At 43.0% G+C, this 25,443-nt stretch overlaps 1 protein-coding gene across 4 annotated transcripts in view; it reads right to left on the bottom strand.

Annotated features, from left to right (window-relative positions):
* Window positions 1–14,049: 14,049 nt before the first annotated feature.
* afdna (afadin, adherens junction formation factor a) overlaps window positions 14,050–25,443 on the bottom strand; it is a 203,092-nt gene continuing 191,698 nt past the window's right edge. For all 4 annotated transcript variants that reach the window (XM_072265966.1, XM_072265967.1, XM_072265968.1 and 1 more), the window contains 2 exons: window positions 22,926–23,019; window positions 14,050–15,315 (listed from right to left, as the gene is read on the bottom strand). In XM_072265966.1, coding sequence (XP_072122067.1) covers window positions 15,162–15,315; window positions 22,926–23,019 — 248 coding nt within the window. In that variant the 3' untranslated portion in view covers window positions 14,050–15,161. The remainder of the gene's footprint in view (window positions 15,316–22,925; window positions 23,020–25,443) is intronic.

The raw sequence follows: 25,443 nt of genomic DNA, 5'->3' as shown, positions 1-25,443 counted from the left end.
GCTGGGAGTTGATAGGTGGAAGAGGTAAAAGATGAAGAAGGGGGAAAGGAGAGAGGACCTTGTGAGAAAGGGAAGGAGGAGGAGCACCAGTGGGAGTGATGGATAGGTGAGAAGAGATAGGGTAAGAAGGGAGCCAGAATGAGAAATGGAAAAAGAGAGGGGAGAAATTACCGGGAGATTGGGAAATCAATGTTCACGCCATCGGGTTGGAGGTGGAATATGAAGTGTTGCTCCTCCAATCGAGGATGGCCTCATCATGGCACTAGAAGAAACCATGGACTGACATGTCAAAATGGGAATAGGAAGTCAGATTGAAATGGGTGGCGACCAGGAAATCCCACCTTTTGTGGTGGATGAAGCGAAAGTGCTCAATGAAGAGGTCCTCCAATCTGCATCAGGTCTCACCAGTGTTGAGGAGGCCACACTGGGAGAACCGATTAGAGTACATAACCATATCAGACTCACTGGTGAAGTGTTGTCTCACCTGGATGGACTGTTTGAGGTCCTGAATGGTGGGGATGGAAGAAGTTTAGAAGCAGATGTAGCAGTTGTCCTACTTTCAGAGATAAATGCCAGGAGGGAGATCAATAGGGAGTCAATGGAAAATGGAGAGTGGTGGGGAAGGGAAAGATGTGCTTTGTGGAAGGATCCTGATGCAGATGGCAGAAGTTATGGAGAATAATGTGCTGGATATGGAGGCTTGAGGTCTGGTGGTTAAGGTCAAGGGAAACCTTGTCTCTTTTATGGCAGAGGAAGATGAGGTGAGGGCAGATATGTGAGAAATGGAGAAAATGCAGGTGAGGATAACATCGATGGCACTGGAAGAGAAATTCTGTTTACTAAAGAAGGAGGTCATTTCAGATGTTTTGGAATGGAAAGCCTCATGAGAACACATGTAGTGGAGGTAGAGGAATGAGAAAAGGAAATATCATTTTTACAAGACTAGGTGGAAAGAGGTACAGTATACTCAGGATAGCGGTGAGAGTCTGTAGGTTTATCAGTAGATAGTCTGACTCCAGAGATGGAGATAGAGAGATCGAGAAAGGGAAGAGAGGTGTCAAAGATAGACCAAGTAAGCTTAAGGGCAGGGTAGAAGTTGGAAGCAAAGTTGATGAAATTGACAAGCTCAGTATGGGTGCAGAAGAAGCATCAAGGTAGTGGAGAAAGAGTTGGAGAGCATTTCCAGGGACGGCTTGGAACCTGGACTGTTCCATGTAGTTGATGAAAAGGCAAGTGTGGCTGGGCCCATGAAGGTGCCAATGGTAATTCTTGGGTTTGGAGAAAGTGGGAGGAGCCAAAAGAGAAATTGTTGAAAGTGAGAACCAGTTCTGTCAGTCAGAGGACAATTGTGGTGAACTGGAGAGCTTTAAGGTTTTCCTGATGGTGATAGGAATGTATGGGGACTGGATGTCCATAGTGAAAATCAGGTATCAGATCCAGAGAACAAAGGTGAGGCCTTTGCTGAGGACAGAACGTGCTGCACAGGGAGGGGAAGGTTAGAGGGGTAGAGGGGAGCCTAAGGTGGGGAGTGGGGATGGGAGAAGAGGAGCTATGGAACCCAAAGCAGTGACAAACGCTCTTGGCCTGGAGGTGGAGGTGGCCAAGGTCAGACAGGAGCTTGAGCTGCAGGCAATGGGATTCATGGTTTGGAGAATGAGGCAGCAGGGTCTGCAGCCTGCCTGAAGTCCAAGCCTGAGGGGGCAGGGGCCACGGCTGTCTGAGTGCTGAGTAGTAGCCAAGGTCAGAGGCAGCAACAGCCGTAATCTGCTGGAGGCTGAAGTCTGAGCTAGAGCCAGAAGGGCTACTGTCTGGATATTGGCAATCTTCTGATCCTTCCTGCAAATAAGAAAGGAGGAAAACCAGGCAGTTGAAGTCATTATCCGGTGAATGATGAAGTGTCAGAGAGATCCATGGCAGAAGGTGGAGTGTGTGGCTTAGAGCAGTAACAGAGAAAGAGACAGGGCTCACAGGTACCTCTGAATGGCCGTGAGAGTGGCGTATAGAATGCAGAGGAGAAGCTGTGTGAGAAGCAGTCAATTAAATGCAGGTACTTGAGATTCTTAACACAAGACATCCTGCAGGTGCTGAAAATCCAGAGAATATGCACAAAATGCTGGATGAACTCCTTAGGTCAGGCAACATCTATGGAAAGGAATAAACAGTCAATGTTTCAGGTTGAGACTCTTCTTCAGGACTGGAAAGGAAGGGGGAAGAAGCCAGAGTAAGAAGTTGGGGAGAGAGGGAAGGAATACAAGCTAGAAGGTGATAATTAATGCCAGGTGGGTGGGTGAGGGGGGATGAAGAGAGAAGCTAAGAGGCGATAAGTGGAAAGGGAAAAGGCTGGAGAAGAAGGGGAATCTGATAGGAGAGAAAAGTGGACCATGGAAGAAAGGGGAAGGAGGTGGGGCACCAGGGGGAGTTGATAGGCAGATGAGGAGAAGAGAAGTAAGAGGAGGCTAGAGTGGGGAATTGAAGAAGAAGTGTCAGAAGTTGGAGGAATTGATGTTCATGCCATCAGGTTGGAGGCTACCCAGACGGAATATGAGGTGTTGCTCCTCCTGCCTGAGAGTGGCCTCATTGTGGTAGGTGAGGAGGCCATTCACCGGCATGTCAGAATGGGTATGGGGATTGGAATTAAAATGGTTGGCCACCAAGAAATCTTGCTCTTCGTGCATGGAGCAAAGGTGCTCGACAAAGTGATCCCCCACCCTTCATCGGTTCTCACCAATGTAGAGAAGGTTGTACCAGGAGCCGTAGTTGACCCCAACAGATTGGCAGGTGAAGTGTCAATCTGAAAGGACTTTTGGGGCCCTGAAAGGAGGTGTATGACAAGGTGTAGCATTTAGGCTGCTTGCAGTGATAAGTGCCAAGTGGTAGATTAGTGGGGAGGGATAAATGAACAAGGGAATCACAGAGGGAGCAATCCCTGCAGAAAGTGGAAAGTTGTGGGGTGTAAAGGTGTGTTTGGTGGAAGTTGCACAGAGTGATGTGCCGGATGAGGAGTCTCATGGGGGGTGGGGTACGTAGGTGAGGACAAGAGGAGCTCTATTCCTGTTAAGATGGCAGAAAGATGGGATGAGGGTGCATGTCTGGGAAATGGAGAAGATGCAAGTGAGGGCAGCGTCAATGGTGCAGGAAGGCAAACCCTGTTATTTGAAGAAGGAGGACATCTTTAATGTCATGGAAAGGAAAGACTGATCCTGGGAACAGATGTGTTTGGATATGAAGGAACTGGGAACAGGGAATGGCATTTTTACAGTGTGGAAAGAAGTATTGTCAAAGTAGGTGTGACAGTTGGTAGGTTTATGAAATATATCAGTAGACAGTTTCTCTCCAGATATGGATACTGTTTGAGAAAAGGAAGAGAGGTATCAGAAATGGAACAAGTGAATTTAAGGGCAGAGTGGAAGCTGACAGCAAAGTTGATTAAATTGATGAGCTCAGCATGGGTGCAGGAAGCAGCCCCAATTGAGTTGTCAATGTACGCAGGAAGAGTTGGGGAGCATTACTAGGGAAGGTTTGGAACATGGACTGTTCATTGTAGCCAACGAAAGGGCAGGCATAGTTTGGGTCCATGCAGATGCCGTTGGCTAGAGTTTGAAGAAAGTGGGAGGTGCCGAAAAAAAATTGTTGAGTTTGAGGATCAGTTCTGCCAGAAGGACGAGGGTGGTGGAGAAAGCTGGTCAACTCTGTTGTCCAAAAGGAAGCAGAGAGCTTTACGGCTTTCTTGATAGGAGAATAGAAGTGTATAGGGACTGGATATCCATGGTGAAAATGAGGCGGTCAGGGCCAGGGAATTGAAAATTGTTGAGGAACTTGAGGCGTGTAAAGTGTATCCCTCTTGGTTCAATCCTTTCCCACTATATCCATGCACTTCACATGCTCTCAACTGCAGGGTTTTGACCTGATACCTCTCTCCCAGAGTTCCACTGAATTCCTCCAGCAGATTTTTGTTGCTTCACAATCTCCTTTTAAATTTACTTGGTTCACTTAAAAAAATGTTATACTACTTAGTAATATTTGTAAAAAAGAATAAACAGATTTAGTGCCTAGCTAGTGTAGTGAAAATGAGTGCAAGGTCAGTGGTGTTTTCTTTATGTCAGATGTAGGAGTTCTGGGAGACCTCCAGTTTCTTTGATAACTACATCTGCACAAGGTGCTTCCAGCTGTGTTAGGGAACTGGAGCCGCAGCTCGATGACCTTCAGCTCATATGGGAGAATGAGGAGGTGACAAATAAGAGCTTCAGGGAGGTAGTCATCCCTAGGTTGCAGGAGGCAGGTAACTGGGTGACTGTCAGGAGAAGAAAGGGGAATAGTCAGAATGTGCAGAGTACCCCTGTGGCCATTCCCCTCAATAAAAAGTATACAGCTTTGGAAACTGTTGGGGGCAGTGTGGTGGAGGGTGACCAACCTACTGGGGGAAAGCCACAGCAACTAGGACTCTGGCATTGATTCTGGTTCTGTGGCTCAGAAGGGAAGAAGGAAAAAGAGGAATGTAGTGGTGATAGGGGATTCAATAGTTAGGAGAGCAGACAGCAGATTCTGTGGATGGGAAAGAGACTCCCAGATGGTATGTTGCCTCCCAGTGCCAGCGTCAGGAACATTTCAGATCATGTCCATGGCATTCTAAAGGGGAAGGGTGAGCAGTCAGAAATTATGGCACATAATGGTACCAAAGATGGGTAGAAAAAGGAATGAAGTCCTGAAGAAAGAATACAGGGTGCTAAGAGGATAAGAACAGGATGATTTGGTAGATGAATGTGTGGCTGAGCAATTGGTGCATGGGGCAGGGTTTCAAATTTGTGGATCACTGGGATCTCTTCTGGGGAAAGTATGACTTGTACAAAAAGGATAGATTACACCTGAACTTGAGGAGGACCAATATCCTTGCAAGCAGATTTGCTAGAGCTGTTGGGGATAGTTTAAACTAGTTTGGCAGGGGTGGGAAACAGAGTGATAGATCAAAGGATGAGGCAGTTGGTATACAGGTAGATGTGGTGTGTACTAGGATGCCAAAGTTGGACATCACAGAACACTTGGAGTAACAGGCAACATTGGCCTTGGAGTAACAGGCAACATTGTCCTTGGAGTATGAAATGAAGCAGAACAGCAACTGGTAGAATTTTGCCTAATTAACTCTCTGGTTATAGCAAATACCCTCTTCCAACAGCCTAAGAGGCGGCTCTGTACATGGACATCACCAGACGGTCAACACCAAAATAAGATTGACTCTATACTTTGCAATCAGAGATGGAAAAGCTCTAGGCAGTCAGCTAAAACATGACCTGGAGCAGATTGTGGCTCAGATCATGAGCTGCTTGTTGTAATATTCAGAATGAAACTGAAGGGCATCAGGAAAACCAATGAACCAGCAAAGTTTGATGTTGATAGCATCTCTCAAGAATATGCCATGGAGGTGAAGAACAGATTCATGGATTAAACCTGGTAGAGAGAAAGCCAGAACTATGGATAGAAGTAAGGAGTGTTATACAAGAGGTGAAAACAAAAAAATATTGCAAGCAAAAAGAAAACCAGGAAAGCAAAATGGCTTTCTGTGGAGGCTCTGCAAGTGGCTGAGCAGCAAAGAGAAGTGAAGGCCAATGGAGAATGGAACAAATACCTCCAACTGAATGCAAATTTCAAGAAGATAATAAGGAAAGATAAGGAAATTTACTTAAAGGAATGATGGAAAGAAGCTGAAGAAGCCAACAGAATGGGAAAAACAAGAGATCTATTCAAGAAGATTAGAGAAATCAAAGGAACATTTCATTCAAAAAATGAGTATAATAAAAGACAAAGAAGGGAGGGACCTTAACGGAAGCAGAAGACATCAAAAAGAGACAGCAGGAATACACAGAAGAATTGTACATCTCATTTGTTCCTTGCTTTCTAAACCTGCCTCACACCTCCTGCTTCTTAATGGGGGCCTCAATACCTATTGAAAACAAAAGTTCTCTAAGCTTCTAATCCTTACTTTTTATTCTAACAGGAAAATACTTTGTACTGTTAATATTTCACTTTTGAAGACATCCCACTTACCAAGAATCTCTTTGCCAGAAAACAACCTATTCCAATCCAGACCTGCCAGATCCTTTCTAATGCCATTGAAATTGCCCTTCCTCGAATTTAGAATCTTAACCCTTGGAGCTATGCTATCCTCCTCCATAATTACCTTGAAATTAATGGAATTACAATCACTAGATCCAAAATGTTCCGCTACACACACTTCTGTCCCCTGTCCTGTCATGTCTCCTAACAGGAGATCCAGTATTGCTCTCTCTCTAGTTGGGATCTCTGTATATTGCTGAAGGAAACATTCCTGAATACATTTGACAATCTCTAAATGCATGGAGCCCTTAACTGGAGTCCCAGTTAATAATTGGAAAGTTAAGATCACCTACCACCACAATTTGATTTTTCTTGCAACAGTCTGTGATCTCTCTACAAATTTGGTCCTCTTAATTCTCTAGATCCATAATATTATCCCGTTAATGTGGTCATCCCTTTCTTATTCCTCAATTACACCCCTATAGCTTCAGGAGATGAGCCCTCCAGTTCGGCCTGTCTGAGCATTGCCATGACATTTTCTCTGACAAGTAACGCCACTCCTCCCCCTTTAATAGCTTCCCACTATGATGCTATGATGTCTAAAACAATGGAACCCTGGAACATTAAGCTAGACCGGTACATGCTGTAACCAAGTCTTATTAATGCTTACAATATCGGAATTTCATGTGCCAATTCATACTCTAAAGGGATGGGTTACACCTGAATCTGAGGGGAACCAATATCCCCGTGGGCAGGTTTGCTAGAGTTGTTTGGGAGTATTTAAACTAATTTGGCGGAGGGATGGGAACTGGAGTGATTGTGCTGAGGATGAGGTAGCTGGTTTACAAACAGAGGCAGTCTGTAGTGAGACTCCTAGTAAGGAGATGCTGATGATAGGGCAAAATTGCAGTCAACAGGATGAGTTGCAATGTAAAAGGCAGACAAAATTGAGAAGGGTGAATATGGGACTGAAGGTGTTCTATTTGAATGCACATTATATATGGAATAAGATGTTAAAGATGGGCATGTATGGTGTTGTGGGCAACTCTGAATCATGGCTGAAAGAAAATTATAGCTAAGAGTTTGACATCCAAGGATTAACATTGTATTGAAAGGACAAGAGGGTGGTGTGGCTCTTGGTTAAAAAGTGAAATCAAATCATTAGAAAGAAGCGACATAGGGTCGGAAGGTGATGAATCATTCTGGGTAGAGGCTAAGGAACTACAAGGGTAAAAAGACCTTGATGGAAGTTAAGTATAGGTCCCAAAACCGTAATAAGGATGGGGCCTACAAATTACAATGGGAAATAGAAAATGCATACCAATAGTCATGGGGGAATTCCAATATGTAGGTAGATTGAATTGAATTGAATTGATTTTATTACTTACATCTTTCATATACATAAGGAGTAGAAATCTTTACATTATGTCTCCATCTAAATGTGCAATGTGCAATTTATAGTAATTTATAATAAATAGTATGTACAACGGCTTAGTCAATATAACATAGAAATACAGTTATGTCAGCATGAGTTAAGCAATCTGATAGCCTGGTGGAAGAAGCTGTCCCGGAGCCTGTTGGTCCTGTCTTTCATGCTGCAGCACCGTTTCTCAGATGGTAGCAGCTGGAACAGTTTGTAGTTCGGATGACTCAAGTCCCCAATGATCCTTCCTTTTTACACACCTGTCTTTGTAAATCAGGTTGGTGCTGGATCCCAAGAGGGGGAGTTTCTAGAATGCCTACAAGATTACTTTTTAAGAGCAGCTCGTGGTTGAGCCCACTATGGGATCAGCTATTCTGGATTGGGTATTGTGCAATGAGCCGGAATTGATTAAAGACCTTTTTTGTAAATGTACCCTTAGGAGCAAGTGATCATAATATGATCAAATTCATGCTGAAATTTGAGGAGAAGATAAAGTCAGATGTATCAGTATTACAGTGGAACTACAGAGGCATGGGAGAGGAGTTGACTAAAATTGATCAGAAAAGGACAGCAATGGCTGGAATTTCTGGAAGCTCTTCAGAAGACACTAGCAGTATGGTGGAATTTCCAGAGTGTCAGGGGTCAGAAGTGTGTGAAATTGCCATTACTAGGGAGAAGGTTCTTGGGGAACTGAAAGGCCTGCAGGTAGATAAGTCACCTGGACTAGATGGTGTACACCCGAGTTTTGGAAGAGGTGGCTGAAGAGATTGTGGAGGCATTAGTAATATCTTTCAAGAATCACTGAATTCTGGGATTGTTCCAGAAGACTGGAAAATTGCAAATGTCACTCCACTCTTCAAGAAGGGAGAGAGGCAGAAGAAAGGAAAATATACGCTAGTTAGTCAGGCCTCAGTAGTTGGGAAGATGTTGGAGTTGATTGTTAAGGATGTGGTTTTGGGGTACTTGGAGACACACAATAAAATAGGCCGTACTCAGCATGGATTCCTCAATGGAAAATTTCTCCTGACATCTACTGGAACTCTTTGAAGAAATATATATTTTTTTAATTTTTATTTTTTTCTTTCTGTGTTATCATGTATTGCTGCTGCTAAGTTAACAAATTTCATAACACACGCCAATGTTAATAAGCCTGATTCTGAAATTCTGTGTTCTTGGATTTTCAGGCCTTTGACAAGCTGCCACAAACAACTGCTAAACAAGCTATGAGCCCATGGTATTACAAAAAAGATTCTAGCATGGATAAACTAGTGGCTGATTGGCAGGAGGCAAAATGGGAATAAAGGGAGCCTTTTCTGGTTGGCTGCCAGTGACTAGTGGTGTTCCACAGGGGTCTATGTTGGGACCACTTCCTATTGCATTACTGTATACGTCAATTATTTAGATGATGGCTTTGTTGCAAAGTTCACAGACGCTATAAGTCGAAAGGCAGGTAGTTTTGAGGAAGTAGAGAGGCTACAAAAGGACTTAGACCAGGGTTTCTCAACTGGGATTCCACGAGAGATCACTAGGGGTTCCGTGAGAGATTGTGATATAAAAAAAACCTTTTTTAAAAAAACTCTGCACTATGCTAGTTCTTGCAGTAGTGGGCAGTGATTGAGCAGCTCTGTTAGCAATCTCATTAGAGATCTCTCAGCCCTGTATGGCAGTGTGCAGTAGGATTGTGTTTATTCTCAGTTTTTGACGTGAAATAGAGTAGAACATTGATAACTGGTGAGTGCTGTATTGCACGGAGGGGAGGTAAGCTGATGAGCGTGAAGAGTGTTTTCCAAGCATTGAATGGACTTGCCCAACTGGGGCTGTGAAATTAGCCTCTCCTTCCTCATGACCTGCCACTGGACAAGTTCTGGATTTCTGTGGAAGAAGAGAATCCTGCCATTCATAGGAAAGTAATCAACATTTTGCTGCAGTTTTCAACTTACATGTGAGCAAGCTTTTCCTTGCTTAACAAGTATCAAGAGCAAGGAGAGAAGTCATCTCATTTCAATTGAAAGTGAAATCCAGATGTGCTTATCTCAAGTTTGACCCAGAATTGAGAAATTTATTATGTTTTCTTTATGAGTTTTTAAAATTTATGAAAGGAGAAAGAAAGATTAATTTCAATAAAGGTAAGCTAAGCTTTGCACAGCGATGCAGGTGGATGCTTCCCTGCTGTCATGGATTCTTGATTACCTGACTGGCAGACCACAGTACGTGTGCTTGCAACACTGTGTGTCCGACAGAGTGATCAGCAGTACTGGGGCTCCACAGGGGACTGTCTTGTCTCCCTTTCTCTTCACTATTTACACCTCAGACTTGTCATCTTCAGAAGTTTCCTGATGACTCTGCCATAGTTGGATGCATCAGCAGGGGAGATGAGGCTGAGTACAAGGCTACAGTAGGAAACTTTGTCACATGGTGTGAGTAGAATTATCTACAGCTTAATGTGAAAAAGACTAAGGAGCTGTTGGTAGACCTGAGGAGAGCTAAGGTACCGGTGACCCCTGTTTCCATCCGGGGGGTCAGTGTGGACATGGTGGAGGATTACAAATACCTGAGGATACGAATTGACAATAAACTGAACTGGTCAAAGAACACTGAGGCTGTCTACAAGAAACGTCAGAGCCGTCTCTATTTCCCGAGGAGACTGAGGTCCTTTAACATCTGCCGGATGATGCTGAGGATGTTCTACGAGTCTGTGGTGGCCAGTGCGATCATGTTTGCTGTTGTGTGCTGGAGCAGCAGGCTGAGGGTTGCAGACACCAACAGAATCAACAAACTCATTCATAAGGCCAGTGATGTTGTGGGGATGGAATTGGACTCTCTGATGGTGGTGTCTGAAAAGAGGATGCTGTCCAAGTTGCATGCCATCTTGGACAATGTCTCCCAACCACTACATAATGTGCTGGTTGGGCACAGGTGCACATTCAGCCAGAGACTCATTCCACCGAGATGCAACACAGAGCGTCATAGGAAGTCATTCCTGCCTGTGGCCATCAAACTTTACAACTCCTCCCTTGGAGGGTCAGACACCCTGAGCCAATAGGCTGGTCCTGGACTTATTTCCTGGCATAATTTACATATTACTATTTAATTATTTATGGTTTTATTACTATTTAATTATTTATGGTGCAGCTGTAACGAAAACCAATTTCCCCCGGGATCAATAAAGTATGACTATGACTACTATACCTGTTTTTTTTTCAAGAAACGTTAGCTAAAAATTAATTCATTTCCTACTCAAAAGAGCATTGACAATTATTTTTGGATTATTGTATCTACAACTTACTGATCATGTTAACATACCATGAGTTATAGATATAATAAGTTTTATGCAGGGGCTCCCTGAGACCTGAAAATTATTTCAAGGGTTCCTCCAGGGCAAAAAGGTTGAGAAATGCTGACTTAAACAGCTTACAGTGTTGGAAAGTGCATGGTCATGCACTTTGGTAGAAGAAATAAAAGGGCAGGCTATTTTCTAAACAGAAAATCCAAATAAGAGACACACAAAGGGACTTGGGAATCCTTCCAGGTGAGGCAACACTTCACCTGTGAGTCGGCTGGGGTGATATACTGCGTCCGGTGCTCCCGATGTGGCCTTTTATATATTGGTGAGACCCAACGCAGACTGGGAGACCGCTTTGCTGAACACCTACGCTCTGTCCGCTAGAGAAAGCAGGATCTCCCAGTGGCCACACATTTTAATTCCACATCCCATTCCCATTCTGACATGTCTATCCACGGCCTCCTCTACTGTAAAGATGAAGCCACACTCAGGTTGGAGGAACACCACCTTATATTCCGTCTGGGTAGCCTCCAACCTGATGGCATGAACATCGACTTCTCTAACTTCCACTAATGCCCCACCTCCCCCTCGTACCCCATCTGTTACTTTATTTTTATACACACATTCTTTCTCTCACTCTCCTTTTTCTCCCTCTGTCCCTCTGAATATACCCCTTGCCCATCCTCTGGGTCCCCCCTCCTTGTCTTTCTTCCCAGACCTTCTGTCCCATGTTCCTCTCGTATCCCCTTTTGCCTATCACCTGTCCAGCTCTTGGCTCCATCCCTCCCCCTCCTGTCTTCTCCTATCATTTTGGATCTCCCCCTCCCCCTTTCAAATCCCTTACTCACTCTTCCTTCAGTTAGTCCTGACAAAGGGTCTCGGCCTGAAACGTTGACTGCACCTCTTCCTAGATATGCTGCCTGGCCTGCTGCATTCACCAGCAACTTTTATGTGTGTTGCTTGAATTTCCAGCATCTGCAGAATTCCTGTTGTTTGGAAATCCTTGTGCAGTATTCGCTAAAGGTTAATTTGCTGGTTGATTCTGCAGTGAGGAAGGCAAATACGATGTTGGCATTCATTTCAAGAGGATCAGCAAGGATGTGATGTTGAGGCATTTTAAAGCACTAGTGAGGCCTCACTTTGAGTATTGTGAACAGTTTTCTGTCCCTTATCTTAGAACGAATGTGCTGACACTGGAAATTCAAAGGGGGGCTCACGAAAATTATTCCAGGATTGAACGGCTTGTAATATGGAGAGTGTTTGATGGCTTTGGGCCTAAATTCACTGGATTTCTTAATGAGGGGTGACCTAATTGAAACCTATTGAATGTTGTAAGGCCTTAATAGAGTTGACGTGGAGAGTATGTTTCTGATGGTGGGAGAGTCTAGGACTCAAGGACACAGTCTCAGAACAGAGGAGCATCCTTTTAGAATGGAGATGAGGAGGAAAATCTTCAACCTGAGTGGTGAATCTGTGAAATTAGTTGCCACAGGTGGCTGTGGAAATCAAGTCTTTCAGGTAGAGGTTGATAGACTCACTTGCTTGGTTAGGGCATGAAGGGATACAGGGAGAAGGCAGGAGATTGGGGCTAAGAGGGTAAGTGGATCAGCCATGATGAAATGGCAGAGCAGACTTGATGGGTCAAATAGCCTAATTCTGTTCCTATATCTTATAATGTTATGGTCTCATTTGTTTTACCTATAATATTCCTTGCATGAAGTAGTTGCAACTGAGGACATCTGTCCCACCATGCTCAAACTTTAGGTTCTTGTCTTTGTATGCAGGCTTAATGTCTTTTTCACAACCTCTCCGTGGTTTCCATTCCTCTGCAACTAATAGTTTAAACCTGCCGGTGTAGCAATAGCAAACCTTCCTGAAAGGATCTTGAGCCCCTCCAGTTCAAATGTAAATCATCCAGTTTGTACAGGTTCCATCTTCCCCAGAAGAGTCCAATAGTCTAAAAATCTGAAGTCCTCCCACCTTCACCATTTCCTTAGCCAGACATTAAACTGTTTAACTTTTCATTTCTAGCTTCACTAGCACATGGCACAAGTAGCAATCCTGATGTCATCACCTTGGAAGGCCTGTCCATTAACAGCACCAAACCATCTGAACTCACTTTACAGGACCTCATCACCCTTCCTGTCTATGCCATTGACACTGATCTAGACCTCAACCCTAGCTGTTTACCATCCTCCTTCAGAATGCTGTCAACTCAGTTTGAGATGCCCTTGACCCTGGGTCTTCTTGCACACAGAATCTCCTAACCAATGAATCCCCTATCACTGCTGCTCACCTCTTCTCCATCCGCCCCGCTCCCCCCTCCCTTCTGAGTCACAGAACACTGTCCCATTTAAGCCTCTTGCACTAAGATCCTAGTCTATATTTGGGGAAGCTGAAGTCAGCCAGGAAAACAAACTACTGTTCTTTTTAAACCTTTCCCTAATCTGGCAGTATATCTGTTCAACATCTTGGCAGCTACTGGGGTGGAGAAGATAGTCTATATAGTATAATTGCATCAGAGTGATTGCGCCATTTTTATTTTTCAGTTACAATTCTCCTGCCTCCCACCCCCCCTTTTGTTTTGCTGACTTTGAGGGAAAGGTTATTGTCCAGACGATATGGTACTAGGCTCTGACGAAGGGTCTCGGCCCAAAATATCGACTGTACCTCTTCCTATAGATGCTGCCTGGCCTGCTGTGTTTTACCAGCATTTTGTGTGTGTTGCTTGAATTTCCAGCACCTGCAGATTTTCTTGTGCTTGGTACTAGGCTCTATCTCCTTCCTATCCCTGACTCATCATTTTTTGAGATTCAGCCCACTGTGGTGGTGTCATCAACTAACGGATGGAGTTACAGCAGAATCTTTTAAGAGTATATAAGAAAAGTAGAAGGTTGAGGACACAGCCTTGTGGGACACCAGTGTTAAGGATAATTGTGGTGCATATGTTGCTGCCTATTTTTACTGGGATGTTCTGTTGGTCAAGAAGTCAAGGATTCAGTTGCAAAGGAAATTGTTCAAGTCCCACAACAAGGACATAGGAAATGAGTTCGTTTGGAGCTGTAGTCAATAAACACAAGATGTCTTTACTGTCCAGATGCTCCAGGGTGTAGGGCAAAGGAGATGGCATCTGGCAATAGGTGAATTGCAGTGACTAGCCATTTTTTCTTGCAGTTTGGCCAAAGGTCTTCAACATAAACTTTTTTTTTCTCTTTCCACAGGTATTGCTGAATGTTTCTAGCATTTTGATTTTTACTGAAAATTACAAGTGCAAGTATGACAAATACAGCTTAGCTTCTGAATACATACAAAGTAATTTATTAAAAATAGGTTGCAAGTGAAATACAGTAGAAATATGATACTACAGCAGTTTTGATGCTCAGTAAAAGTTTAACACTCTAGGTGACCACACAAAGAACTCTGTAAACCCAACAGAATCCTTGAAATATACCAGTTATCCTCCCAGATCAGCTCTGAATATCAACACTGAAAGAGCAGTAGTTTATTTATAATATGACAGTAATGTTTCAGTTGTTTCCACCAAGCTGTTGATATTCAGGATGCTAATTTACTTACACATTTGCTCAGTTTAGTTATAAGCTCCAAAATTTTCCTTCATGGGGGGGAGGGGGGTTTACTCCCAATCACGTTATCTACTGCTTCTTGTTACACAGCTGAAATGATACAGCACTGTTTCACATATGAAACAGTTCAATAAGTAAAAAAAATATGTACACTCCAATCTTCATTAGACAATTTAATTATCGTACATTTTTTATAAAGTGATTCCTTTCCTAAGGCAGTCGAAGTCTACTCTATGTTGTGAAGTGTTCATTTATCCCTAAATACAATTATAGACCACAATATTATACAGAAAACTGTTCAGTAACTAAAATCCAGATCAGAACACTTAGCTAAGAGGAAAATTTAGTTTGAATCAACCTTTTTTTTAAAAATTAAAATGCACATGAAGAAAGCTTTTTTTTAAAAAAAAGGTAGAATGAGGTCCACATTTCCCATTGATTAGCCACCTAATGCATAGCTGAAACAATTGAGGCACCAGCTGCTGGATAAATTAAAAAAAATCTTTCAGCACATTTAGAAGCTTCTGAAGTTACAAATTAACAATTCTGTATTACATCAATTTGCTTCACTTTAATGCTGGCTCCAAGTACTTGGTATGCCAGAAAAATCAGAACCCCAAAGTGACCAATACCTTCATTTAATTTCATCAGGGAAAAAAATAACAGTGCTCAATTTGTTTAGCTAAATAATATTGGTATGCAACTCAGTGGAAATTTAATTTCCTACATCTTATTTTACAGTTGTAATCATCTATGATTCAAACATACTGTACAAACTAGAAATATTCTGTATTAAGCTTTCAACTGAGTTAAGGCATCAATTTTATTTTGTGTTCAACTCATTTTCTAGTTCCATCAGTTTTCGTGATGCCTTCACTTTGTTGGAAATATCCTGTCCATGTGAGAAAAGACGTTGGCGTTCTTTAAAAGTTAAGTTTTCTGGGGATCCTTTCACTGCAGGGACTTCTGAGACTTGGCTGAAAATTTCAAAATAAAAGCAAGTTAATATACTAGGATATATGCAGTTATAGTCTGTATATCTCTTACAGATAGTTGCAATTTTGAGACAATATAGCATGCATAGTACCATTAGTTACTGTTCAGATCAATTTTTATATCCTACTATATTTGAAGCTGATTAATTTCGACCGACTTTCTTAATTCTATTATATTTTTATGCAACTCAAACAGATCTGGGCCTGAAACAGATTTCCAGTACCTTTTGTTCCCTTCTTTGGTCTTCAAACTATCAAAGCAGGGTTAAGCTTCTGACAGACTGTTCAACTGACCAATTTGATAAGTTACTACATTAAAGATACTTAATAGATAGAAAGTTGCAGTACTGTGCAAAAGTCTTAGGCGCATTTATAGCTAAGACTTATGCACAGTAATGTATTTATCGATGTGGAGGGGAGAGAATTTGTAAGCTTGGTAGTAGCAAAGGATAGAAACATAGAAAACAGAAAGCACAATAGAGGCCCTTCAGCCCATAATGCTGTGCCGAACATGTACTTACTTTAGAAATTACCTAGGGTTACCCATAGGATGTTGGGAATGGTGAGGGTAGAGCACCCTGGGAGGTGTGTGGGACAGGTGGCAGAAGAATTCCAGGGGTGGGGGGAGGGGGGGAGGAGGAGATCAACAAAGGTGCAGACATACCCAGCCCTGAGACACCAGGCAAGGTCACTTCATTCCAAATGAATGCAGAAGCAGAAGGCAAGTACAGATTGCCTGCTTTTTGATCGCTGACGATTGCTCTGCTTGTTTTTTTCCCGGTCTGTTTTTTTCCACGGGGGGGGGGGGGGGTATTTGAGGGTTGATAATCATGCTGCCTTTTTCTTTCTTTCTTGGTTTCATAGCTACCCAGAGAAGAAGAATTTCAGAGTTCTATACTTTGATAATAACATGAACCTTTGAATAATTGGTTTTTTGATCATTACAGAATGTCTCTCCGGTGCTTCCCACTCCCTTTCCCAACTGTGACTCCCTCTCTCCCTGCCCCCTTTCCACACTCAGTCCATGATAAAGATCCATATCAGAATCAGGATCATTATCACTCACATATGTAATTTGTTTTTTTTTGCAGTTGCAATGCAATACATAAAATTACTATGGTACAGTGGAAAAGTCTTGGGCACCCTACCTATATACTGTACTTGCGCACTTTTGCATAGCACTGTATATTTTTCACACCCAAAAAGAACCAGACTTTTTTATTCCTAATCTAATACAGCGGGTATCAATTTTTTTCTGCTCTGTGATTAATAGCATTGGCATGTCAAATCTTACTCTTGTTCAAGTTCTGACACTCCTGTCATTCTTTTCTTTACTGACAAACACAAAATGCAAAGGTTACCAGAGTGCAACTTTATAAAGTAATTTAATGGATGTTGGTCTCTTAAAATATATTTTAAGAGAAGGGAAAATGCTAGTTATAAACATTAGTCAGAAATGTTAGACAAATTTAGATGAATTAGTCAAGTGCATACTAGTAGAAGTGCATTTACAGGAGAACAGGTCTTTCCAACTGTTTGCCCCAAATGCTAACTTGTACAATCATGTTTTACCCAAGTTTCATACACAACCCCATTTTCCTTGCTTCTTTACTATCTAAATTCCTTGCCATTATCATTGCAGTGGATCTGTTCTGAGTTCAGCACGCAAGTGCCATAAGGCAGCACCTCTAATTTCTCAAAAGTTGGTGAAGATTCAGCTTGTCATCTAAAATTTAAACTTCTAAGGATATCTGGTGGAGAGTATACTGTCAGGTTGCATCATGGTCTAGTAAGAAAATACCAGTGCACTTGAACGGAAAAGCCTACAAAAAGTAATGAATACAGTCCATCACGGATAAAGCCTTTCCCACCATTGAACACATCTACATGGAGTGCTGTTCTAGGAAAGCAGCATCCATCCTCAAAGACCCCCATAATTCAGAGCATGCTTTCTTCTTGCTGCTGCTGTCAGGAAGGAGCTACAGGAATCTCAGGGCTCACATTACCAGGTTCAGGAATAATTATTATCCTTCAACTACCAAGCTCTTGAACTCGAGGGGATACAACTTAATTCACCCCATCACTGAACTGTTTCCACAAGCTATGGACTCACTTTCAAGGACTCTTCATCTCATGTTCTGGATATTTTTGTTTATTACTATTATTGTTTTTCCATTTGCTGTAGTCTGTTGCACATTGGTTGTTTGACAATCTTGTGTGTTTTTACATTGATTCTATTGTTTCTTTGTATTTACTGTGACTGCCTGCAAGAAAATGAACCCCAAGGTTGTATATGTATTTTGATTATAAAATTATGTTGAACTAAAAGCCTAATGATTTCTTTCTTGAAAGAACTCAGTGACTGAGCCTCCATAATACCCTTGAGTAGAAAATATACCAAGATTTCCAACTCTCTGGATAAAGAAATTTGTCTATCTGTCCTGAATAGCTATCCCTTTACTCTGAGGCTGTGATTCCAAATCCCAGGCAACTCAGGAAGAGAAACACAAATGCCACATTTAAACCCTGGCAAGCCCTGCAAGAATATGATATTTCAAAGACATCAACTCAATCTCCTGGAGAAGAAGAGAAGTCCAACAGGTCGGGGCAGCATCCGTGGAAGTGAACAGTCAACGTTTCGGGCCGAGACCCTTCGTCAGGACTAAAGAGTGAGGGTTCAGGGGCCCTATAAAGAAGGTGGGGGGAGGCTGGTAGGTGCCAGGTAAAAAACCAGTAAGGGGAAAGATCAAGGGGTGGGGAGGGAAAGCAGGAAAGGTGAAGAAGGAATAGGGGAAAGCACAAAGGGTAGTAGAAGGAGGCGGAACCCTGTGGGAGGTGATAGGCAGCTGGAGGAAGTGGCAGAGTGAAACTGGGATGGTGGAAGGGAGGGAGAGGGAATTACCGGAAGTTGGAGAATTCAATGTTCATACCAAGGGGCCGGAGACTACCCAGACGGTATATGAGGTGTTGCTCTTCCAACCTGAGTTTCGCCTCATCATGGCAGTAGAGGAGACCATGTATGGCCGTATCTGAATGGGAATGTGAAGCAGAGTTGAAGCGAGTGGCAACCGGGAGATCCTGTCTGTTGGGGCGGGCAGAGCAGAGGTGCTCGACGAAGCTGTCCCTCAATCTGCGTCAGGTCTCAACGATGTAGACGCCACACCAGGAGCACCGGATGCAATAGATGACCCCAACAGACTCACAAGTGAAGTGTTGCCTCACCTGGAAGGACTGTTTGGGGCCCTGAGTAGTGATGAGAGAGGAGGTGTAGGGACAGGTGTAGCACTTACACTTGCAGGGATAAGGGCCGGGTGGGAGATCCATGGGGAGGGACGTGTGCACCAGGAAGTCGCGGAGAGAATGATCCCTGCGGAAAGCGGAGAGGGGTAGAGAGGGAAAGATGTGCTTACTGGTGGGGTCCTGGTGAAGGTGGCGGGAGTTGCGGAGGATAATGTGCTGGATCTGGAGGCTGGTGGGGTGGTAGGTGAGGACAAGGGGAACTCTGTCCCTGTTGTGGTGACGGGAGGATGGGATGAGGGCCGAAGAGCAGGAAATGGAGGAGATACGGGTGAGGGCATCATTGATGACGGCAGAAGGGAAACCACGATCCTTAAAGAAAGAGGACATTTGAGATGTCCTGGAACGGAAAGCCTCATCCTGGGCGCAGATGCGGCGGAGACAGAGAAACTGGGAAGAGGGAATAGCATTTTTGCATGCGGCAGGGTGGGAAGAGGTATAGTCGAGGTAGTTATGAGAGTCAGTGGGCTTGTAGAAGACGTCAGTGGACAGTCTGTCTCCAGAGATGAAGACCGAGAGATCGAGAAAGGGGAGTGAAGTGTCCGAGATGGACCAAGTGAATTTGAGGGCTGGCCTGGAAGTTAGAAGCAAAGTTGATGAAGTTGATGAGCTCAGCATGAGTACAGAAAGCAGCACCAATGTAGTTGTCAACGTAGCGAAGGAAAAGTTGGGGAGCAGAATAGGTCTGGAGCACAGACTGTTCTACATAACTAACAAAGAGGCAGGCATAGCTGGGGCCCATGCGAGTGCCCACAGCTACACCCTTGGTCTGAAGAAAGTGGGAAGAGCCAAAAGAGAAGGTATTAAGTGTGAGTACCAGTTCCGCCAACCGGAGGAGGGTGGTGGTGGCGGGGAATTGGTGAGGTCTATTGTCCAGAAAGTAGCAGAAGGCTTTGAGGCCTTCTTGATGGGGAATGGAAGTGTATAAGGATTGGACATCCACAGTGAAAATGAAGAGGTTGGGACTGAGGAACTGAAAGTTATTGAAGAGGTGGAGGGCATGGGATGTACCCCAGATGTAGATAGGGAGGGACTGAACTATAGGTGACAAAATGGAGTCCAGGTAGGCAGATACAAATTTGGTGGGGCAGGAGCAGGCCGAAACTAGTCTACCAAGACAGTCAGGCTTGTGGATCTTGGGGAGGAGGTAAAACCGAGCAGTGCAGGGTGTGGGACTTATGAGTTTTGTGGCTGAGGATGGAAGGTCTCCAGAGTTGATAAGGGTGGTGATGGTATGGGAGACAATGGTTTGATGTTTTTTGGTGGGGTCCTGTTCCAGAGGTAAGTAAGAGGAGGTGTCAGAGAGCTGCCACCCACTTCAACTCTGCTTCACACTCCCATTCGGATATGTCCATACATGGCCTCCTCTACTGCCATGAGGCCAAACTCAGGTTGGAGGAGCAACAACTCATATATCGTCTGGGTAGTCTCCAGCCCCTTGGCATGAACACTGAATTCTCCAACTTCCGGTAACTCCCTCCCCCTCCCCCCAACCCAGTTTCACTCTGCCCCCTTCTCCAGCTGCCTATCACCTCCCCCTTGGTTCCGCCTCCTTCTACTACCCATTGTGCTTTCCCCTATTCCTCCTTCACCCTTCCTGCCTATCCCCTCCCCGACCCCTTGATCTTTCCCCTTACTGGTTTTTCACCTGGCACCTACCTGCCTTCTCCTTCCCACCCTCCCCCCACCTTCTTCATAGGGCCCCTGCCCCCTCCCTCTTCAGTCCTGACGAAGGGTCTCGGCCCGAAATGTTGACTGTTCGTTTCCACAGATGCTGCCTGACCTGCTGAGTTCCTCCAGCGTGTTGTGCCTGTTGCTTTGACCCCAGCACCTGCAGAGTATTTTGTGTAAAGGCAAGTCCAGTTTATCATTGTATGATAAGCCTATCACTCCAAGAATCAATCTGGTGAACCCTATTGTACTCCAATCAAATGTATTCTTCCATAGGCAGGGAGAACAGATTAGTATATAATATTCAGATGTAATGTCACCAGAGCCTTATATAATTGGAACAGTATATTTTCACCCTTCTACTCAAATCCTCTTGCAACTAAGTACAGAACACCTTTTGTCTTCTATTGTTTTTCACTTCATATGAAATTTCTGTGATTAGAGTAAAAAACCATCACACTGAACAAAATTTCAAGCATTCATTATATTAAAAAATATACTTTTTATTTCCTCCACAAAAAGTGGGTGACCCATTTTCCAGTCCCTAATTTATTCAGTTTGTGTAAATCTCTGAAACTCTGTGCATCTTTCTCACAGCCTAGCTTTATATCATGTTTTGTCAGTAGTCAACAGATATTAAAAGTATATTAGCCATGATGAAAAAAATCTTGAGTTCTATGTGGCACCTTTTACTCCAGTTGAAAATTGATTCCTGTATACATTTCAGACTGCAAATACCCAATACTCATCATCTTACTATTATGGTGATCATTACCTGTGGAGGTGTAGAAATGGATCCAGCAGCACACAGACCAGTCAGATTATGTCAATCAGTGTGCATTGTTGCATTGTCAAATACCATGCTCCAGTTTCCCACAACTAAAAACTGCAGGATAAAGACTGCTTTGCCTGTAGTTCTTAAACTGGGCGTTTCTAGCTCTTTAAAGGCTGGTGGAACATTTAAGGTTCACAGTACACAGCTCCACGAGGAAAGATGTCCCTTAGAAAGAATGGTATGCTCCATTACATGAATGGAAGTTACCACCCCTTTCTTGTTAGAATGCAAGGAGCTCTGAAGCAACCCATGTTGTTGCTGCAATCCTTCAGATTTCACATCATGCACAAATATTCGAGAACTTAGTGGAGAACTGTTACTGAGAGTCTTTTAAAACTTGGCCAAAACTCATAGTAGAGTTTTCTCTCCAACTTAATATCTGCGTTCACTTTACCATTACCCTCTCAAAATCCTTCACACAGCATGCTAAACCCTCTCACTCCCTTGCCTCCAAATGGAATGCAGAGTTTGTTTCTGAAATGGTGGGAATTTAAAACAAAGCGATTGTTTCTGCTCATCTTCAGGGTCTAGTTCATCTCTCTTCCATGTTTAAGCTGGTATAACTTATTTGAAGTGCCAAAAGGACAACATCTACAGCTTTGATTTTGAGATAGTTTGAGGAATCAAAACAGAAGTTGCTCACGCCAAGAACAGCGTCTGCCAGTCATTTGAGTGGGTTAGTGGAGGACAGCAGGTTAGATCTTTGTTCCAGAAAGAAGCAGAGCCCCCGCACCCCCCAAGACCATCCTGATGGGGGAAAATGGTGTTCAAGGAGGACCAGACCTCTGTGATGAGGATGATACAGTGAAGGCCAGGGAGTTGGAAGTTTTCAAAGTGGGCCTGGATGTAGATGGGAAGGATTTGGACAAGGGAGACAGGATAGAGTAAAATGCCAGGACAGAACAAAATGTTCTGATATTGAACGAGTGAAAGGAAGCAATATACAAAACTATACAGTAATAACAAATTTGGTTCTGATAAAACTAATTTTACAAGTACCTTATAAAAAACTTTAGCAAAGTAATCATTTTTGGACGCTCACATTTCACATAATTGAAAGGCAATCACCATGAGAACTTTTCTATGACAATTCAACTTTGTGTTGTTCTTCAGTTTAGCCATTTTCCTTTCATTATCATAACTAACAGTAATGGTGATTTAAACTGGTTGTTGCTTAAAGCAACCTCTTTTTTTAAAAAAAACATAAAAGGGATAGAATAAATAGACAAAACAGAAAAAAATCAGGGCAACAGAGGCAAGTTTACTGAATAGACTCCTGCTGCTTCATTCCATAGCTTCACATAGAATAATGCATCAACAAAAGCTATTTCCTCTCTAAATTTACTTAAACTCAGGCTTTAGAGGATTTGGGTTCTGGGAAGATACCACCCTTGAGAGAAATGGACGTTACATATTGTATTTGCATATTGATTTAACATGCAAATAACATTAACATCAAATCTTGATGTGGTTCCAAATACATCTGAAAACTAACAGCACTTTGTAGATGAAAGTTTGACTGAACAAATTTAAAGTTAATGCATCTATCAGAGTAATTTTTCCATTAGCTCCGTGACAAAATTCTTTATAATGAAAAGAACATTTTTGCAGTCATTTCAACTTTGGTTATGTATTAACATCACAACCACCAATTAGTATGTATTTTCTAAATGTAAGGCACTGTCTAGCTACATACACAGAACATACTTAAATATGCCGTGGAATACTTCATTCCACCCCCACCATGAGAATTCCAGCTTTTCAATCAACATTTTTTCTTTTACCTTACCCTTTATTTTGTTCAAGACGTTTCTCTCTTGGGCCTTTGTAAATTTCATTTGTTCCAGTATTACTTGCTGATGAACTTCCATATGAACTAAATCCTATTTAATTAAAAAAAATCTTAAAAAAGGCTTACATTATAATTAGATCCAAACCATGCTTGATATCAGCATTCTATTCTTGAACTTGAATGGCAGAAAAATTATTGAGAAGCAAATTCTAGTGAAGATTAACTCAAATTTTAAAAGTTGAACAATATTTAACTTAGGGATGAAACAAAGCTTGTTATACAAGCTTACTTTAAGCACCACTGATCTGTCATGTGGTCAAAATTAGAACTGCAAACTTGTTTTCTCAGAACTGTGATCTTAATCATAGGACATGCATGAAATGTCTCAGGATAAATAAAAACCTTGCTTTACTCTTCTATCAGATTCCTCCATCATTTTTATCTTTAGCACCTATCACCTCTCAGCTCACAGTATCCCCACCCACCTTCCCCCTAATCTGGTCCTATCACCTGCCAGCTTGTACTCCTCCACTTGCCCCACCTTCAAGCCCCTTTCTTTCCGGTCCTAATGAAAGGTCTTGTGCTAGAACATCATCAACTGTTTTATTTCCCTCCATGGAAGCTGCTGACTTACTGAGTTCCTCCAGCACTTTGTGTGCTGCCCAAGATTTCCAGCATCTGCAGAATCTCGCGTCTATGTTTAGGTACCATCTATAATATCTACATACTTTAGTTGATGAAATGTTTTGAGGATCTTAAAGGGAGCGAGATAAGAGGGAATTAATATCTTGGGCCAAAATAAGCAAAAGTACAGTTGTCAATGGTGGAATAAAGAAAAGCTGAATGCACAAATGATGCAAATTGGAGTATTTTGGAGAAAGATTCTGGAGGATTAGCTGATTACAGAAGATTAAAAAGTGGGTGAGGGAAGACTTCATGTAGGGATTTACACTGAGGATCATGACTGACCAGGAGGCAGTGCTCACAAGATTGATGAATAAGCAGGATTTGAGAGTGGTTAGTAGAGTTTTAAACAAGTTCAACTTTATAGAAAGTGAATGTTAACCAGAGAATTTCAGTATGGCTTATTTTTGGGGCATCAGTAGATAAGTTGTGACAAGAGGCAAATACTCACTTACAGCTCTTTTTGCTGCATGCAGCCCATGTCTGGACAACATTCAGACAGGTTGATAGGTGCCACACAGTGATGGCAGCAACAGCCTCTCGCCTGACTCTCAGCTATGTCATCAATAAACCAGGAGTCATGACTAACCAACTAAATAATCACTATTCAGAGCAGTTTAGAGGCTAGACAATGTTTGGCAAATGTTTCACCTTCTGAGAATCCAAGGTCTTTCAAGCACCTAGAAGGCAGGAATATAATGTAATATTCTTCACTTGCCTGAATGTGTAGTACCATCCAATAACACAAACTACTCAACACAATCTACGTAGATCAAAGTAACCCACTTGATCAGCATCTTGCCCACCTACAGCCTACAAAATGTCCTGAGGTGCAGTTATTCAATTAGGCCAGCGGTCCCCAACCACCGGACCGCGGACTGGAGCCGGGCCGCAAAGCGTGTGCTACTGGGCCACGAGGAAACGATATGATTTGGCGATATGAGTCAGCTGCACCTTTCCTCATTCCCTGTCACGCCCACTGTTGACCTTGAACGCACGCGAGGTCATTACCCGCGTGGGAAGGAGATCAACTCGAGCTCGCAAATGACGACGGGCTGAAAAGTATGTGTGACATAACATCTCTGCTGGCATTCTGGATCAAAGTCAAGGCTAAATATCCTGAGATAGCCACAAAAGTACTGAAAATGTGGCTTTAATTTCTAACATATCTCTGCAATGAATGCAACGAAAACTAAATTGCGGAACAGACTGGACATAAGGAATCCCCTTCGAGTGTTGCTGCCTCCCATCACCCCTCGATAGGACCGTCTTGTTGCAGGAAAACAAGCCCAGGGCTCCCACTGATTCAGCGATATTGGTGTGTTGCAATGATTTTATATGTTCATACGGGGAAAATATGTGCTGTGTGTAATATCCAAACGTTACTTAAAATGTTATGATGCTATTGACTTATAAGTGACTTATATAACCATATAACAATAACAGCACGGAAACAGGCCATCTCTGCCCTTCTAGTCCGTGCCGAATGCTACTCTCACCTAGTCCCACCGACCTGCACTCAGCCCATAACCCTCTATTCCTTTCCTGTCCATGTAGCTATCCAATTTTTCTTTAAATGATAATATCAAACCTGCCTCTACCACTTCTACTAGAAGTTCGTTCAACACTTACTTCAAGCTCCCCTGTCCTCCTCTGATAATTGACTTACAGGTGTCCCCCCGCTTTACGAACGGTCGCTTTACGAAACCTCACTGTTACGAAAGACCTACATTAGTACCCTGTTTTCGCTTTCAGAAGGTGTTTACATTGTTATGAAAAAAAATCAGCGCGCGCCCCGAGCAGCCACTCTCTCCCGGATTCGGAACGGCAT

Source organism: Mobula birostris, chromosome 8, assembly GCF_030028105.1.
Source record: "Mobula birostris isolate sMobBir1 chromosome 8, sMobBir1.hap1, whole genome shotgun sequence".
NCBI classification, from domain to species: Eukaryota; Metazoa; Chordata; class Chondrichthyes; order Myliobatiformes; family Myliobatidae; genus Mobula; species Mobula birostris.
This window is presented reverse-complemented; position numbering and strand designations above follow the sequence as displayed.